Raw genomic sequence first — 13,709 nt, forward strand, 5'->3', positions numbered from 1 at the left:
AAAAAAAAAAAAAAAGGATATGCTGTGTATCGTGCTCAAAACGGGGGAAAATAAGAAAAGCAATTAAAATTCTCACAAACTATATTAGATGCAAGTTCTTTTCAAATTTGGAAGTTAAGTTTCAGCTTTAGTTAGAATCTCTGAAAGAAGTCAAATGAAGCTTTAGACATGAGTTAGAATTTCTGGAAGAAGTCAACCTTAAGGGGAAATTTGAAAGAGGACAGAGAGTTGGTTTGTGGGATAAGAAGGTAAAGATTTTTCCTGCGTAGGGGGCAGCATTAAAGAACACCCAGAAAAGTCAGTGGGTGTAGGGAACAAAAGAATCTTTCAGAAGAAATCCGTAGGCAATCCATGTTAGTGAGATGGGGGAGGGGAAGTTTCATTTTCCTTTTTAGCTTCTTGAAAGTTTTCTCTTTGCAGGGTAGTGGAGAATAAAACCAAATTCTAACACTTCTCAATTTACTTAAGAACATTAATTGCCCTTTAGGTTTGTTTTTAATGCACCAGACTTTTTAAAAATTAAGACTATTTTTTTAAGAGCAGTTTTAGGTTTGCAGAGAAATTGAGGGGAAGGTACAGAGATTTCCCATATATCCTCTGTCCTCACACATGCATAGCCTCCCCCATTACCACCGTCCCCCACCAGAGTGATACATTTGTTACAATTGGTAGACCTACATTGACACATGGTTATCACCCAAAGTTCATAGCTTATGTTAGGATTCACTCTTGGTGTTGTACATTCTATGGGTTTAGACAAATGTATAAATGACATGTGTCCATCATTATGGTATCATACAGAATATTTTCACTGCCCTAAAAATCCTCTGTGCTCTGCCTGTTCACCTCTCCCAACTCCCACCATCCCCCCCACCGCCAGGCAACCCCAGGCAAACTGTTCTTTTTACTGTCTCATAATTTTGCCTTTTCCAGAATGTCATATAGTTGAAATCACACAGTATGTAGCCTTTTCAGACTGGCCTCTGTCACTTGGTAACATGCATTTAAGCTTCCTTCATGTCTTTTCATGGTTTGATAGCTCATTTCTTTTCAGTGCTGAATTATATTCCATTGTTTGGATGTTCCACAGTGTATTTATCCATTCCCCTACTGAAGGACAACTTGCTTCCATGTTCCAGCAGTTACGAATAAAGCTGCTAGAAACATCCATGTGCAGGTTTTTGTGTGAACATAAGTTTTCAACTCCTGTGGGTAAATCCCAAGAAGCAGAATTGCTGCATCCTATGGTAAGGGTATGTTTGATTTTGTAAGAAATCACCAACCTGTCTTCCAAAGTGGCTGTGCCATTTGTATTCCCACCGGCAATGAGTGGGAGTCCCTGTTGTTATTCCATAGATTCTCACCATCTTTTGGGGTGTTGGTGTTCCAGATTTTGGCCATCTTCATAGCTATGTAGTAATACCCCGTTCTCCTAAAACAATTATCTCAGTCATGTGGCTTCTAGATCCCTCATTGGTCTACTGGCCCTTTTTAGGAAGCTCTATTTATGAGGAAACTGAGACTCAGAGATGAATAATTAGCTGAAAATCATACAGTCAACACCATCAGAGCTGAAATTTCTATTCATCATTATTTACAACGAATTGAGTCACAATGTAGTGACTTCTGTTTTACTGTGAATAAAAGAAAGAAAGAAAGAAAGAAAGAAAGAAAGAAAGAAAGAAAGAAAGAAAGGAAGGAAGAGAGAAAGAAAGAAAAAGAGAAAGAAAAAGAAAGGAAAGAAAAATAGAGACTCAAACCACACAATAGCAAGTACAAAGACCCTGGGGCTGGAGGCTGGGGTGTTTGAGGAACGAAGAAATAAAGAAAAGAAAAGAAAAGAAAAGAAAAGAAAAGAAAAGAAAAGAAAAGAAAAGAAAAGAAAAGAAAAGAAAAGAAAAGAAAAAATACTGTGATCTCAGGGACTCTGAGAAGAATGCCAGATGACTTCTAAGATTTCATCTGTCAGATGATAGCATGCCTGCCTTTTTGACCAAAGGGATTGGACAGGTTTAAGGAAACCAGTAATATTTTTATTTCTTAGTTAATAAAAATGAAATGATTACTTTTCTTAGAGGGGAGGGGCAGAAGGAGAGGGAGAGAGAGAATCTCAAGCAGGCTCCATGCCCAGCGTGTGAGCCCGACGAGAGGCTTGATCTTACCACCTTGAGATCATACCTGAGCTAAAATCAACAGTTGGACGCTTACCTGACTGAGCCACCCAGGGCCCCTGAAATGATAGCTTTTGAAGAATATGCTATCTTCCAGAGCTAAGAAATCCGAGGCACACAATGAGCATGCTAGACTTTTAATGTCTGAAGCTCAGATTTAAGATGATCACACACATTCCTTGTATACTTGGCAAAGTGTTTCTCTGTCTAAACTTCTCTTTCTTAAGGATTTATAAACAACATACACAGTCCAGAGAAATAGCTTGGTACTGTACTATGTTTCTCCAAAAGTGAAATGTATGTAGTGACTGAGGTCTATGCTAATTATAAACTGTAAGATTTATGAATTGCCGGAGTAAACCTTACCCAGAATCCTGGAAACGAATGATCCTGTTTTGACTGATTTCTCCCTGAGGTCAGTTCTAGGTCGCCGTAGTCAGAGTCTTCATGCCGCTGAGTCATGATGGGAATTATAGTTGACCTGGATTTCCCCATTGACGTTTCCACTCGATTAGCTCTGAAATATAAAGTGTATGAGTTCTGGTTCATTCTAGACTTAAGTAGCAGGAAACTTCTGCTTTTCTTCTCAAACTTACTCCCTCAAATTTATAAAGTCAGAAGTCCCAACAGAATCACAAAACAGATGTTTCTGGCATATGATTCACCGACAGGGACTCTGCAGGCACCTGTATAGGAAGTTTTCACAGGCTCCCACGTACAACTTAACAAATTAGAGCCATTCCTCCTAATGCAAACGAATTGGACAGGAACAATCTGAATTAGTAAAATCTTTAGTCATATACTTAAGATGACCTTTCAATTATAATAATTTTAAGCTTACAGAAATATTACAATAGTAATACATAAAATTCCCATCTTTTACCCATATTCCCAAATTCTTAACATTATTACCATGTTTGTTTATGATTCTATTTGTGCTTGTCCATATTCCTTGTTTTTTTCTGAACCATTTGAAGGGTTATCCTTTTATAATTCCCTTTATCTCTCATTACCTCCTAAGTATTTCCTAAAAATAGGGGCATTTTCGTACATAACCACAGTATAGTCATCAAACTTGATGAGACACTTAAATTGATGAGATATTTTTATCTAATCGACCATTCATATGTTTTCAATTATCCCAATAAGGTGTGTGTGACAGACAGCAACTCTCTGCCTTAGTCCACTTGGCCTTGGTAAACTACTGGTGCAAAACCAGAGAACAAGTGTAAGCACCTTGCATCCATATAATTTCAGCCTAAAAACAAACCAAAAGAGTTCGAGCTTTAAACTGGCCTCTGCTGCAGATTAATCAATGTGCAGTTCCACTTTGGCTTTTGAAATATTTAGAATACTTATCTCACCCTGTTGGAGTTTTCAAGGTGTCCTAGCTAGAAATGATTGACGTAGCCGAAACTCTTCCACTTTTGAAAACTCTAGGGACAGTATAGAACTGAGAAGTAAAGGGCAAATTGAGATCAAAACCCAGCATTCTCGGTGTTCTTTGTTGTGTGGCCTATTTGCATTTAAAAGAGGAATCTTCAAGTAGTCAATTAAAAAACTCACAGGGAATAATTTCTAGCCCTGGAATTTCACGCAGTCCTTAACAAGCAGAGAATCAGATCAGTGGTTGCAGAGGGGCTGGGGGAGGGGGACAGAGATAGGGGCAGGTTTGATTAGGAAGGAGCACGAGGGAACTTTGCTGGGATGATGGAAATGTTCTGTGTCTTGATAGGGGTGTCAGTCCCATGGGTATATGCACTTGTCAAACTGATTGAACTCTACACTTCAGGTCTTCTCTATATAAGCCTTTAGTATTGTGGTGGTAAGGTGTGGGGGCCGGGGAAGCATTCTCTATTCCTATGATTAGGTCTTGGTCTTTTAGTGAGCCTTGCTTGTGCATCCGTAGTGTGAATTTCCCAAGTGTTCCTCAGTTGTTTTTTTCTCTGTTAAGGTAGGACAGGATGTCTAGAATGGGCTGGAGTTGGCTGTTTCCCTTCCTTCAGGTCACTTAGGCTCTAGTTAACTAGTTTTCTCTGAGGACAGGCCTTGTTCAGAACAGAGTGTTCTAGGCATATTCTAAAATGGTTCCCCCGACCTCAACCGCCCCACCCCCCTTCAGAAGCAGGAGGTGATTTTTTTCTGATATTTACTGTGGGAACCTGGTTGGCCTCATGGAAGCAACTCTCACAATATTTTGGGTCCCCCTCTATGATGGGGTCTCCTTAGAGATTTTAACTCTCAGACTTCTCTGTGCTGAGCCTCCAGTAATTTATGAATTCTAGTTTGTGTTTTCCCACATAGGCCCTGGTTCCGTGGTAGTCTCCACTACTGAGTCGTGGCTCTGGTAAGCCATGACTCACTGCATTCACCTGTCTGTCTCTCCACTCTGGAGGGCAGAGGTTTGCTATGTGTCCTCCCGTCAAATATCCAAGAAGAGTTGTTAATTTTCAGCTTTTTACTTGTTGTAAGGACAGAGTAGTGACTTCTAATCTCCTTACATACAAAATCAGAAACCAGAAGTTCAGGCTTTTAAAAACAAAACAAAACAAAACAAAACAAAACAAAACAACTTTTTATTTTAAATTATTACAAATTTACAGAAAGGTTGGAAAAAATAATTCAAAGTAATCCTGTTTAAGCTCCATGCAGATTCCCAAATATGAACATTTTATCACCTTTGCTTTCTCTATCTAGCCATCTAAGTACCCACTTTTCTAATTTTTAAGCCCTTGAGACATAGTATATACTTCCTAGAAACGAGAACACAGTCTTACATAAACACAGTACAGTGACCAGAATCAAGAATTTAGTATTGGTATAAAACTATTAACTAATCCACAGACTGTGGATTGTTTTCAATTTCTGCCAATTGTCCTCTATTGTCCTTTACAGCAAAAGAAAAACATCTTTCTGGTCCAGGATCTAATCCAGGATCGTCCGTTGCTTTAGCTGCAATGTCTCTTTAGTGTGCTTTAATAGGCAACAATTCTTCAGTCTTTCCTTGTCTTTCATTACTTTGATATTTTTGAAGAGTACAGGCCAGTTATTTTGCAGGATGTCAGTGAGTTTGAGTTTGTCTGATGTTTCCTCATGATCTGCATTCCTCAGGTTGTGCAGTTTTGGTAGAAACATCACAGAAGTGACGTTGTGTTCTTCCCAGTGCATCACGTCAGGAGGCGCATGATGTTGGTTTGTGCCATTACTGGTGATGTTGGATCACTTGGCCAAGGTAGAGTTTGCTAGGTGTCTTCATTGTAAAGTTACCAAATTTCCTTTTTTAACCAATAAGAATCTACTAGGGAGATACTTTGAGATTATGTAAATATCCTGTTTCTCTTTATACTTCCTCCCACTAGTTTTAACATCTATTGATGATTCTTGCCTAGAACAATTATTACTATGGTGATTGCCAAATGATTACCTTGTGATTTTTATCATTTCTTCTACCTTTATTAATAGGAAATCTACCGTAAAGAAAAACTGCCTCCTCTCCCATTATTCTTACGAGTACGATTTCTTAGATTCTTATTTTATTCAGTAGGTTATGATCTATAATAAGCAATATTTTAACTGGCCCATATATGCCCAGGAAAAGCCCCCTCCAGCGGGTTCCTGTAACTTTCCCACAGTCTTTATAATCTTCCCGTGCACTTCCTTACTTTCTGGCAGAGGAAGGTTTTCCAGGCCCTACCATTCTGTTAACATCTTTAATGAAATTAAAACTTAAGCTTATAGGTATTTATTTAATTCCAACTAATGTTGAAGACTTCACTGTGTTTAAAACACTAAATAAGATGGTCACACTTGGTGCTTCTTCCCCAAACATTTTCATGTGAAGTGACTACTCCTAGAAGGAAAGTTTGGGGACTGGCTTATTAATTTCCTTTTTGTTTGCAGGTGTAGACACTCATGGCTGACTAGCTGTCTGGGTCTCTGGTCTTTCTCCGTGACTGTGAGATTAAAGAATGTGAGCACCCCCACTCTATGTTTATTTGGTTGGGATGATGTAGTTTAAATTGGAATTTAAGTAGTCTGTGTCTGGTAAAGTAAGTGACTGCAGCCTCCATGTTGACACCTATTTAGGAGCTCACAAGCCATTTTGTGCCACTTTCAAAAAACGTAGCATATGGGAGATGAGAGTGAAGAGATCAACTACCTTGGGATCTTAGGTTCACACAAGTGCAAACGACATGAAAATGATGAAACATATGCACTAGAGGATATGTGTTGTGTGCAATCCCTCCTAATTCGAGCTGTATTCTTGAACAAACTGATTAATTAACTAATAGGATCCATCTGTGTGTCTTCCCGTATCCTTCCCTATCTCCTCTTCCTCTCCAAGTCTGACATATGCATGTTTCCCCCAAGGGTCTATTTTTGGCCCTTTTCTCTTTTCATAGAGATCTTTTCCTGAGTGAGGACAATTCTTTCCATGACTTATTTATTTTCTACATGCAAACAAACTTATGCCTTAGTCTCTGGAATGTCCAATAGTCCATAAGCAATTCACATTCAATGTGTTAAAATTGGAGCTCATTTTCTTTCCATACCTGTTTCTCCTCCCATGGTCCTTATTTCAGTGAAGAGTCCTTGTATCGACCTGGGCACCTAAGTCAGAAATTTGGGAATCATTTTGACTCTTCCCTGTTCCTTGCATATCATTTACTATAAGTTATTGCCTTAAAATCTCATTGACTCTATTTTTCACTTCCATTACCATAATCTTTTGCTTGGACAAATGCTAAAGTCCTTTAACTGGCCTCCCCACCTCTGATCTCTCTCCTCCCAATTAGTGTTGCCAGAAGATCTTTTATTATTTTTTTATTAAACTTTTTGAGATTATTTTAGATTCACTTGCAGTTATAAGGAATAGCATAGTGAGCTCCCATATACCCTTCACTCACTTTCCTTCAATGGTAACATACTGCAAAACTACAGTATAATACTACAACCATGGTATGAACATTGATAGTCAATATACAGAACTTCTTTACCACCCAAAGAAGTCCTCATGTTACTCTTTTATAGCTAACCATTTACACTCATCTGTAACCCCTGAAAACCACTAATCTGTTCTCCATTTCTCTAATGTTGTCGTTTCAAGAATGTTATATAAATGAAATAATACAGTACGGAAGCTTTTGGGGTTGACATTTGTTACTTAGAGTAATAGCCTGGAAATTTATCCAGGAAACTTTTTGATACAGAAGATCTTTTAGAAGGAACATTTAATTTATCACATTGGAAAACTCTGATGGCTCCCCATTGTTTAAATTACAGTAGAAACTCAATTCCATTGGTATAGCACACAAGACTCTTCATGATCCAGCTGCAGTACAACACTCTAGTCTCTTCACCCAATAGTCTTCACCATACGCCTTCTATCTGGCCAGGCTGAGTCCTGGCAGCTACAATCTCCTATGGATCGTGCCTTTTTTTTTTTTTTTTTTTTTTTTTACATCTCTTGGGTTGCTCATGTTATTCCTGATCCTACAATGACCTCCATCTCCTTGTCTATTTAAAGAAAACCTCACCATTTACTCATCACAAACATTACCTTCTTTCTGAAATCTTTCCTCCCATTCTCCTATCCTCCAGCACTGACAACTTCCTTTTAAAAATACCTGTATCTATTTCTAATAGCACCTACAGTACCTTGTTCACACTTATTTGTTGACAAGTTAGACAATCTCTTGAGGGCATGGACTACATCTTATTGCTTTTAAATCTCAAGTACTGAAAACTGTACTTGGTGTATAGTTAAGCTGACCACACGGTTTGTGCCGGTTTACCTGGCTTCATTATTAACTGCACTCTCTTTCACTCTCAAAAGTGTCATATTTGGGGGCGCCTGGGTGGCACAGCAGTTAAGCATCTGCCTTTGGCTCAGGGCCTGATCCCGGCGTTATGGGATCGAGCCCCACATCAGGCTCCTCCGCTATGAGCCTGCTTCTTCCTCTCCCACTCCCCCTGCTTGTGTTCCCCCTCTCGCTGGCTGTCTCTATCTCTGTCAAATAAATAAATAAAATCTTTTTAAAAAAAAGTGTCATATTTGACAAATAAGTTATATATAGTCACCTTCTGCATAGTACATGCTTGGTAAATGTTCGAATGAATGGATGAGCTTCAATTTTCCTTCCTTAGCCCCGCATATGAGCACTAGTTACTATATAATATACGTAGTGAGAATTTTTTAAAAGTTAATAGCTTATGATATCTTTTTTCCTAAGCTTCACTCCCGCATGATTTAATATTGTTTCAAGTTACCTTGGGCAACACAGCACTCAGTTGCCTTTTTGCTCGCTGCATGGTTTCAGAGTTGCTGTGGCTTGTCGTATTTTGTAATCGTCAGAAACACTTCCTGATGCCAGTCTTCCAAAATCTCAATGAATTGACAAAAACCAAAAAAATCCCGTAGTGAAGGCTGATATGCAAAAACAGAAGTTGTTAGAATCATCACCTAACCCTAGAATCACTGCCTCGCTGTGTGGAACTCAGGATAGGTGGCGCAAATCGCCTTGTTTTGCCCCAAACAAAAATGGACTCCGTCGGAGTCAAGGCCCTTTCCTTTGCGGACCAACCGAAATCTAGCATTCAGGGCTCCGGTTTCCTCACTTCCGCCTCGTCTTCCTGGGTCTCTATCTTGAAGAGTCGGAACGGTCCGCTTCCGAGTCGAACTGCTGTGGCGGCGCCAGGGCGGCGAGGCCCGGAGGCGGCGGGCGGGATGAGCGGGGCGCGCTGCGGAGCGGTGCGGACGCTGCGGGTGCCGGGCCGCCACGGCTACGCGGCCGAGTTCTCCCCGTATCTGCCGGGCCGGCTGGCCTGCGCCACAGCCCAGCACTACGGCATCGCGGGTGAGGCCGCGCCGCCGGGGCGGGGGCGGGTTCCCGTGGAGCCCCAGTTTTGCCCTGCGGTCGGAAGGCACTTCCGACAGTAGACAGTGCCACAAATGAACACCAGGGGGAGCCTAGGAACGGGCCAGTTCCCGCTTCCTCCTTTGTCCAGTGTGGGGAGTGGGTCTGGAGACCAAGTCAATGGTGTTTTCCAGTTAATGTGTGGAAGTAGCACGTGGGAGGTGCCTACTGGCTTGTGTCCTTATGCCTTAGCGCACAGACTCCGTCGCCACCTGACCTCCTACCCCCACCTCCAGGCACACGCCACCTGCAGGGAGCCGGCTTAGCGGTTGTTGACCCCTCCTGCCAGTACTTGGAAGGCGACGGTCTGCAGGGTCACTCCCCAGTATCTGCTAACGGGTCCCCTATCCCCACAGTCTGCATCCAGGCTGTCCGTCGTAAGAAGGATGGCCCTCAGCGGACGCTTGGAGTCTCCCAACAATTGATCCAAGTTCTGCCCCCACTTTTGTTGTCTCAAGAGGAATACACAGGTTTCCCAGTAGTTGTTGGAGGTTCAAGATCATTGTCTCTTTTCAAGGACTAAATTGAAAGGCAGGGTTGCATTCGTAAATTTTCAACTTTTAATTTGTATCCTAGCTGTTATTTACGCACTGCAGCTCTGTGAAATAAGTCAGTGCATGATATCAGCTTTTGGTAGTCGTTTTTCTGGTCCTATAGACGAAAAAAAAAAAAAAAAGATGTGATTTCTAAAACTCAGAGGGCGAGAAATATTTACTTATGTTTTCACCACTTAGCTCTTTCTGCTTGCATTTGCACATTCAGATTAACAATACTTGCCCACTAGTTAGTTTGAAACTCATGAGTTTGCTATTTTAAATTAAATCCTTTGTAAAAACTTACAAGAGTTGGTGTTTTAAAAAAAAAATCAGTCGTGTTTAAATAGAATGTTTTTCCTCCCTCAGTCCATATAACAAGTACAACTTTTAAAATATGCTTGTCCCTTAGTAAAATAATTCGTTTTTAGTAGATAACTGATAGGTTGTAGTCAGCACTTTACCACCTAGTATGGGGGACGTTTCAGCAGGTATTTTGTTTTAAACTCCTATGTTGAATGTATTTTAAGTTTATTGGTGAGGCAGTGTAATGAAGTAGAAGGAGCAGAGTTTTGGGGGTCTGTAGGCCAAAGGTTTCTCACGTGTAAATAGGGATGATGACACCTACATGGGGGTTTATGTGCCTTGCACCCTGCCTGGCCACAGAATATGAATTCAAATATCTCTCCCCTCTGTTAGAGCTGTGTCTGGATCCCAAACGTACGTGAGATAAGTTTAATATTTCATGGTCGAGGTGCAATATAGAAAGACAGAAATGGAGAGCCCAATCCTGATCATTTTGTATACATGTTCTCAATAACTTTAGGGAGGAATTTGCGGTAGTAAAATTAGGTACTCGGTGCTCAGTCCACTTGGACCTTAGATGCTCCCCTGGCAAGTTAACAGCATGACCACGATTTATTTATTTATTTTCCTTAGGCTGTGGGACCCTTCTAATATTGGATCAAAATGAATCTGGGCTTAGACTTTTTAGAAGGTAAGGTGGCTCTAATGATTAAACTTACATGCCTTCTCTGTTGCTATTAAAGCCTTGATATAATTAGATTTTGAATCTTTTTGATGAGTAAGAGGTTTTTAATTTTTAAATTTGCAATAGAAAAGAAAGTGCAGCATTTGCATGGTATAGAACATTTTTGCCAGTAAGTTGTGATTATATCATTTTTCTTCTAAAGGCCTTGTCTGTTAGTGTCCAGTTATAAACTATAAAGCTTAAACATAAAAAAAAATGTAAAATGGTGAGTATACTGTGGGACGTTTCTAACTTTGCTGTCTTTTTCACATAGTTTAGTTTTACTCATTCAGGAGCTGATTATCCGTTTCATGAATTACCTAGCACTTCTTGCCCTTTCTTCTTTCTGTGACTGTCTTGACTGTTGAACTTATTAACACTCCCATTAGGGTTAGTCAATGTCAGAGAAAGGAAAGGAAATCCTGTCAGAAGATAACTACTTGCTCCCAGGTCAGGTCAAAGTTTTATGTGGAAAGTTGAAATCACTGGTCTAAATTCCCAGGTGTGGCAGCACGCCCTCATGTAAATCGTGCCAAATTTCTAGATGGGAGGTCTAATTTTTTTTTTTTTTAAGATTTTTATTTATTTTTGTGACGGAGAGACAGCCAGCGAGAGAGGGAACACAGCAGGGGAGTGGGAGAGGAAGAAGCAGGCCCATAGCCGAAGAGCCTGATGTGGGACTCAATCCCGGTACGCCGGGATCACGCCCTGAGCCGAAGGCAGACGCTTAAGGACTGCGCTACCCCGGCGCCCCGGGAGGCCTAATTTTAATCTAGCTCTGCAGTTTTCTGCCATATATATGTCCTGGGCTGTGCTTTTCTTTTTCTTTTTAATGTAGTTTTTAAAGAGTTTATTTACTTTTGCAAGAGAGAGAGTGAGAGAAAGAGTGAGCATGAGCAGGGGGGAGGGACATAGGGAGAAGCAGACTCCCCACTGAGCCGGGAGCCTGATAAGGGACTCCATCCCAGACCCTGGGATCATGACCTGAGCAGAAGGCAGACGCTTAGCCAACTGAGCCACCCAGGTGCCCTGGGCTGTTCTTTTCACCTCCCTGAACGCATTTCTGCATCTGTCATAGTGCTTGCTCTACTTCTCTTCCATAGTCCCGAAGACTGTGTGAGATACTGTGTGTTCCAGGGGAGGGGCGTGGGGGGATGGGGGAGCCCGGGGATGGGTATCAAGGAGGGCATGTGTTGTGATGAGCACTGGGTGTTGTACGCAATGAATCATGGAACACTACATCAAAAACTAATGATGTACTGTACGGTGACTAGCCTCACATAATAAAAAAAAAAGCCAAAAAAATGTGTGATAAACTTGAAGAAAAGCTGTAAAATTATGATTGTTATTTTATGTTCGGCTGTGTAACCGGGTGTTCTGTTTCGCTTTTCCTGTCGTAGCTTTGATTGGAACGATGGTTTGTTTGACGTGACCTGGAGTGAGAACAATGAACACGTCCTGGTCACTTGTAGTGGCGATGGCTCGCTGCAGCTCTGGGACACGGCCAAGGCCGTGGGGCCCCTGCAGGTCTACAAGGAGCACACTCAGGAGGTAGGAAGGCAGTCTTCCCGAGCCGATTGTTTTTTCTTTGGATGAAATCCATTCCAGGATGGAAACATGGGAATAAGAAGTTTAAGCATTGGTATTTCTTATCCATGTTAGATGTCGTTTGTTATTTGATTATTGAAACATAAAGTACATCTTGGCCCGAGGAGCTAGGGAAGAAGCAAAGGTCAGGGTTCTCATTAGTCCGTGAGAACGCCACCAGTAGTAAAAGTATGCTGTGGCACCGTTTCCTCCAGAGAGGCCCCACACTTTCTTCCCGCTGGAGGCTATGCCTGCCCTGCGACTGCCTGAGGATAGAGGTGGGCAGACTTTTCACAGAGACTTCACAAGATTGCCTCTAGGCTTCAGCAAGATTCCTGAGGATTTTCAGAATATATTGGAGCAGGAGCATGAAATACTCACGAGGACACAGAGCTTACTGAAGAAATTTGAAATCTAAAGCCAGTTCGTATGTGTAGCTTCTGTGTGTATATATATATGGGTAGCCTAGAAAATAGTTTGGTTTTCGATCATATAAAACTACAATATGTATTTTTAATGAACGTGATGGTAAAACAATCCCTTTCGGTGTTTTACCTTAAATGTTTAAGAAGTTTCCTAAAGGTAGCAGTAGATCCTTCAAGAGAAAACTTGCACGTTTACATTCAAACTTGTGTCTGCCACAGGGTCAGGCCCATAGAAGGCCTCCAGTGAATGTTTATTAGATGCAAGAATGTTAGTCTTTTGTGATAAAAAGATGAGTCGTGTGAGGATTCCGGAAATCACTGTATAGCTATAGCTATTAAAATTCAATATCTCTAAGATTGTGACTGAAAATAATGGAAAATTTTAGTTCCTCTATTTTATGGTGAAGCCTCTCTGAATAAATGTACTTATAAATGATCATGTTTTCATAGAATCACTGAAGACAACGTTGGTAAAGGAGAAACTTTAGTTTCACAATGTTCAATGCAAGGATCCCCACAGAGCAGCATGTCCAAAATTTGGACATTTTTGTGGTACCTTCATGATTTTTGTTTTTTCTAATACCACTTATAGTTAACTTAGTTTTTTTTTTTTTTTTGCCTTAATGTTTTTCCTCTCAAAAGGTTTTTTCTGTTTTTTTTTAATCTTTAATGCTTTGTATTGTCTTATAAATTCTAGGACTATAACCAACAAGTCATAAAATAATATATCTAGTTATATTAAATGGGCCATATTGATTTAATATATTTTTTTAAATCACACTCACATTATTATTTCACTTATCCTAAAACAGTTATATTTGGGAAGCCATGGAATTGATGACTAACTTAGAATGTACATTTATTGGTTTTCAATGTATGTTAAAATAAATATGTAATGATGAAATAAAATGCATGCACCAGTTAAAACCATCTCTTGTACAACCAGTGGTGTGTGTACTACTCTCTGGGAAATACTGCCCTAGAATGTTCCTGATGATGGTCACTCAGCCTTTACTTCATCTCAGCGAAAGTGGATCTCACTATCT

General features: G+C 40.6%; 1 protein-coding gene and 1 long non-coding RNA gene across 2 annotated transcripts in view; one reads left to right on the top strand and one right to left on the bottom strand.

Annotated features, from left to right (window-relative positions):
- Positions 1–4,730: 4,730 nt before the first annotated feature.
- LOC121102281 lies at positions 4,731–8,697 on the bottom strand. Its single transcript, XR_005834380.1, has 2 exons — positions 8,442–8,697; positions 4,731–6,782 (listed from the first exon to the last, which is right to left on the bottom strand). It is a non-coding gene; the product is annotated as an uncharacterized LOC121102281 (long non-coding RNA).
- Positions 8,698–13,709, top strand: part of PEX7 (peroxisomal biogenesis factor 7) — an 85,806-nt gene continuing 80,794 nt past the window's right edge. The window contains exons 1-3 of the mRNA XM_008691225.2: positions 8,698–9,028; positions 10,561–10,618; positions 12,052–12,202. Of these exons, the coding sequence (XP_008689447.2) occupies positions 8,713–9,028; positions 10,561–10,618; positions 12,052–12,202 (525 nt within the window). The 5' untranslated portion in view covers positions 8,698–8,712. The remainder of the gene's footprint in view (positions 9,029–10,560; positions 10,619–12,051; positions 12,203–13,709) is intronic.

The sequence above is a fragment of the Ursus maritimus genome, unplaced genomic scaffold (genome assembly GCF_017311325.1).
Source record: "Ursus maritimus isolate PB19 unplaced genomic scaffold, ASM1731132v1 scaffold_13, whole genome shotgun sequence".
NCBI classification, from domain to species: Eukaryota; Metazoa; Chordata; class Mammalia; order Carnivora; family Ursidae; genus Ursus; species Ursus maritimus.